The 4,131-nt window shown below is 38.5% G+C and overlaps 1 protein-coding gene across 1 annotated transcript; it reads right to left on the bottom strand.

The window, feature by feature from the left end:
• Positions 1 to 1,701: 1,701 nt before the first annotated feature.
• LOC119783629 (tripartite motif-containing protein 35-like) lies at positions 1,702 to 3,344 on the bottom strand. The gene is made up of 2 exons (XM_038285248.1): positions 3,036 to 3,344; positions 1,702 to 2,932 (listed from the first exon to the last, which is right to left on the bottom strand). The coding sequence occupies exon 2, from the start codon at positions 2,913 to 2,915 to the stop codon at positions 1,758 to 1,760; it is 1,158 nt and encodes a 385-aa protein (XP_038141176.1). The 5' UTR covers positions 2,916 to 2,932; positions 3,036 to 3,344; the 3' UTR covers positions 1,702 to 1,757.
• Positions 3,345 to 4,131: the final 787 nt, after the last annotated feature.

Below are 4,131 nucleotides of genomic sequence, written 5' to 3'. Positions count from 1 at the left end.
CGGTGGTAGTATGGAGTTGAAGTGAAGCCAACATATTGGTACTCCCTATTTGGACAGGTCGAAATATAAACAATACGTTCGATGCTACAGCATCGAACAACGAAGATGTTCTAATTTTCAGCTAGACTTAAGACTTTAAAGTAAAGATATATTCAGCACTTTGAAAAAGACTTGCTGTTTCATAGCATAAGTAGATCCCTGGAAGAGTGCAATTCTAGGAACCGCAAAGATACTGCGCAGAACCCTCAAGCTCCCAGGCCTCTGGTACAGGACCCAAGCTTGGAGGAAAAAAGGGGGAATATATATATATATATATATATATATATATATATATATATATATATATATATATCCACTAAGTTTCCTTTTAAAAGCTCATTGCTTGCTTGATTTTTTTTTTTTTTTGGTGAGGGGTAATCTTTAAACTTCATTGTTTATTTCATTAACCACTTTTGTTAGGTTTGTAGTTTTCCGCAGTATCTGTGTTCACTTCCATTCATATTTATATTCAGTCTTTTACACTCATCTACTACTACTACCATAATCTGTCTAATTCTGGCCACCTGTCTCATGCCCATCAGTTTTCTCTGTATCATCTGCTCTTAGCATTTACATACTCTGCAGTTCTGTTTAGAACTTGCTGAATATACTCTATTATTATTGCCATGCTACTTCTCTGTTCATGACTTGACAACGTTCTTGCCTCAACCTTTTTCTTTTTGACCATTTTATCAAACTTTTCCCATCAAAGTTTCTCTATTGCTTCCATCCAAGAACCCCATCTTAACACAAAAAAACCCCAAAACAAACAAACTAAAAATGTAACATTATTTTTTTCTCTCTTTCATAAAGACAAAAAAACAAGCTGCACACACAGTTTTAGTCTCCCTTCTACTACTCTTTCCAGCGAGTATTTTTCACAGATGATGGTAACACTGACTCAGGTCAACCGGATCACTTTAGAGAGTGACTAAAATTGACTGTGGTGCATAAAAGGATCCTATAATGATGCTGTATTTTTGGTTGAAATTTACCATTCATGCTTACCAAGTTAAATTTTTGTTCCCTTGAAAAACAAGCTGAACTTCATCTCCTTTGATGTCCATGAAGCTTCTTGTTGTGATGTAAGTCTTATTAAGATTTGTTTTATAGGGCAGTTCATTAAGTATACTGTATGTAAAGATGTTGTCATAGTTCAGTTAGATTCATTTTAGCATTTTAAGATAAATTGTGGCAGCTGTGAATTTTTTTTTCTCATCACCCACAGGCAACTGTTGACAAAAGTGAGAATAAAAGAGTCTGCAGCCTGTCAGATAAAATTACCTTACTGTGAACTGTTTATTCCAATCCTCACACTGTGCTGAGAGGTCTCAGATGTAAAAATAGCATTTAATTGAAAAAAAACAAAACAAGAGGGGATCGAGCTGCACACAAATTGACACTCGAAAAGATCCTGAGAATATTAGTTTTCTTTTTCTTCTAAAATTATCACAAAAGAAAAAAGACAAACTGCATATGTACTCAGTGGAAGCTGTTTTTTCTTCTTTATAGATTCCAATCAGTTTTACAAAGGGGAAAATATGTGCTCAACTTAAATGAACAGGGACAATCAGTCTTGTGTGTGTATTGTATTGCTGAAAATATTTTTATATAAACTTTATGTAAAATAATGTATATTCTAATACATTTGTAAAAAATTGAAGCCCAGCCTTGGTTTTCACACTGATTAATAATGCTTTATTTTCATATCCTAAACATCAGAATTGCTGTTTTATTACAGAAATCTCCCCTGGTAAAATTTTCATTTCAACTGCAACAAAAAAGGGAAACATCCTCTCAGTGAAGTGGTGGGTTAAAGTATGTATGTGATTGTTTGTATCCAGATCAGTAAATGACAGCTTTCCTCTGTCCCAATCCAGGTGAACTCTTATCCTACGGAGCTTTCTATGTACTGGGAGGTTAGTGGGAGGAGATGGTGGCGACCGTGCTACGTATTCATCTTCAAAGAACCCTAATACCACAAGTCCAGACCGTGTCTCTCCTTTCCTCTGAGCAGACTCAGCTAAGACACCAAGGGTCCAGAATGAGCTGTCTCCAACATCAACATCCCAGCTGTGATTTCCTGATTCAAAAGACTTTGAACTCAGAACAGACGACCAGCCATCAAACCTCTCTGGATTATCAGGAAGGGGCTGCTTATCTCCCATTTTCATACTGGTCAGATCTTTAGACAGGTAGAGACTTGAATCAGCAGTGTTTGGGTCCAAAACAAGAGGGGTGTAGGAGACCATGTCCCTCATGTTGTTCCAGATGTGGAAGGCCAGGTTGCCCCGGTGTTTGGCCTGGTCTATCAGAGCTCCTGAGGGCAGCAGTGGAACATCCAGCAGGGGGCAACGCTTGACTCTTTCCACTGCTGCCTTGTAGCTGCTCAAGAAGGAGATGTCTTCAGCTGCCAGCTCATCCTCTGTGGCTCTGACTGTGTCTGAGAGAGCTGCTAACTTTCTGTTCAGAGTGTCTATCTTCCTTTTCATCATTCCACTCTTTTGCTCCTCCTCCTCTCTCAGTGCAGCAAGCCTGGCTTCCTCTTCCTCTTGCAGAAACTGCTGGAGCTTCTTGAACAGTTCCTTAATCCGCCTCTCTGTGTGCCTGGCCTGGACTTTAATATGTTCTGCTGTCTGATCAAACTCATCTTTAACTTTCTTCAATCGCTTCAGTCTCTTCTTTAAAGGTTCCAGATCTTCCCAAAGTTCTTTCCTTTTTTTCTGTGCAGCTTCATCAATGGGTCGGATCCTGTGGTAGACGTGTCTTTCAGAATCTCTGCAGATGTGGCATAAGGGCTCCTCGTGGTCCAGACAGAAGAGTTTTAGTTTCTCAGAGTGCAGACTGCAGAGATGATCCTTTGATTTAGAAGCCATTTAGTCTCTGATTGAAGCTGAAAATACAGAGGACAGAAAGTCCACTAAGTCATGGCTCTTTTCCCTCTTCTTTTAATGTTTCACAATCTGACTCTGAGCTGTGTTTTTGGTTAATCTCACCTTCAGAATTTGATCAGCCTGAAGAAAATGTGTCGGAAGTTTTAATAGTTTTCTCTTCCCGTTGTTGACTCGCTCAGAGGAAGCCAGAAGTGTGTGGTCACACAGTGGCTCTTCTTTATTCTCAGCTTGGTGATTTTAAGGGTGGATCTCAAACCTGTTTGTCCTGCTGATTCAGATCCAACTGAAGCTTTCATTTTAAGTTCTCCATTTAATGCAAGTTGCCTCTGTAGCTGCAGTTGAACATGTTTTATATTCTTGTTTACAAGGACCATCACCATGGGGTAACAAGTGTTCATGCCTTGAAATACTTTGGACGAAGTTTGTGGAAATAAAGTTCACAAACCTGGGTTGTTAGAGGTGTGTCAGGAGAGGGGCGGGGCTAAAATTCATGCTCTAAATACCATTCTGCACATGTCACTGAGATATGTTTCTCTCAGTTGAAACATTATTATGAAACAGCTTCTACAAACATTTCTAGTAATACAAACCACGCATTGCTGTGGAGGAATAAGCTTTGCAGAAAAGGTCTTAAACCCTTATTAAAATCAGGGTGCAGTCTGGTACTTGACAGGCCTATTAGAGCAGCAATTTTCTTTTTCAGCAACTGTTATATATTTGCTGCTATGTTTGAAATCATTGTCATGAATATGATCCACTTTAGCTTCTTGCAGTTAGACACATGACCTGTTATCTTACATTAGTTGTATAAAGGGAAGCTCATAGCCCAAATTATTAGCCTCCAGCTGCTTTGCATAACAATTTGTATGAGATCCTGATTTTCTAGACTAGACAAAAGCTCTGTTGTTTAACTGTTCCCTATAAGTCTGAATTATTCAGATATTTCTAATTGTTCTGTGAAATGATGGAGCTTTTTAATTGCAGTTATTTGTTTCTACATCACTCTTGGAAGTTTATGAGCTGTTCTTCCTGTTTTAGAACTGTTTAAAATGGGCTTTATATCATTCAAGAAAGAGCTTATTTGTCCTTTCTTACCCATTTTCTGGTACCCAATTGGAGAGGACCTGGGAAAACTGGTTAGGTTGAGTCTCACTAGATTTACTATGCATGATTTAATTGCTATCTGTTTGTTTAAACA

Source organism: Cyprinodon tularosa, unplaced genomic scaffold, assembly GCF_016077235.1.
Source record: "Cyprinodon tularosa strain WSP-4 unplaced genomic scaffold, ASM1607723v1 ctg209, whole genome shotgun sequence".
NCBI lineage: Eukaryota > Metazoa > Chordata > Actinopteri > Cyprinodontiformes > Cyprinodontidae > Cyprinodon > Cyprinodon tularosa.
Note: the sequence above shows the minus strand (reverse complement) of the source record. Positions and strands in the feature narration are given on the sequence as shown.

What these genes read in the sequence shown, in the direction of transcription:
- LOC119783629 (XM_038285248.1), bottom strand. Translation starts at nt 2,915, where the DNA reads ATGGCTTCTAAATCAAAGGATCATCTCTGCAGTCTGCACTCTGAGAAA.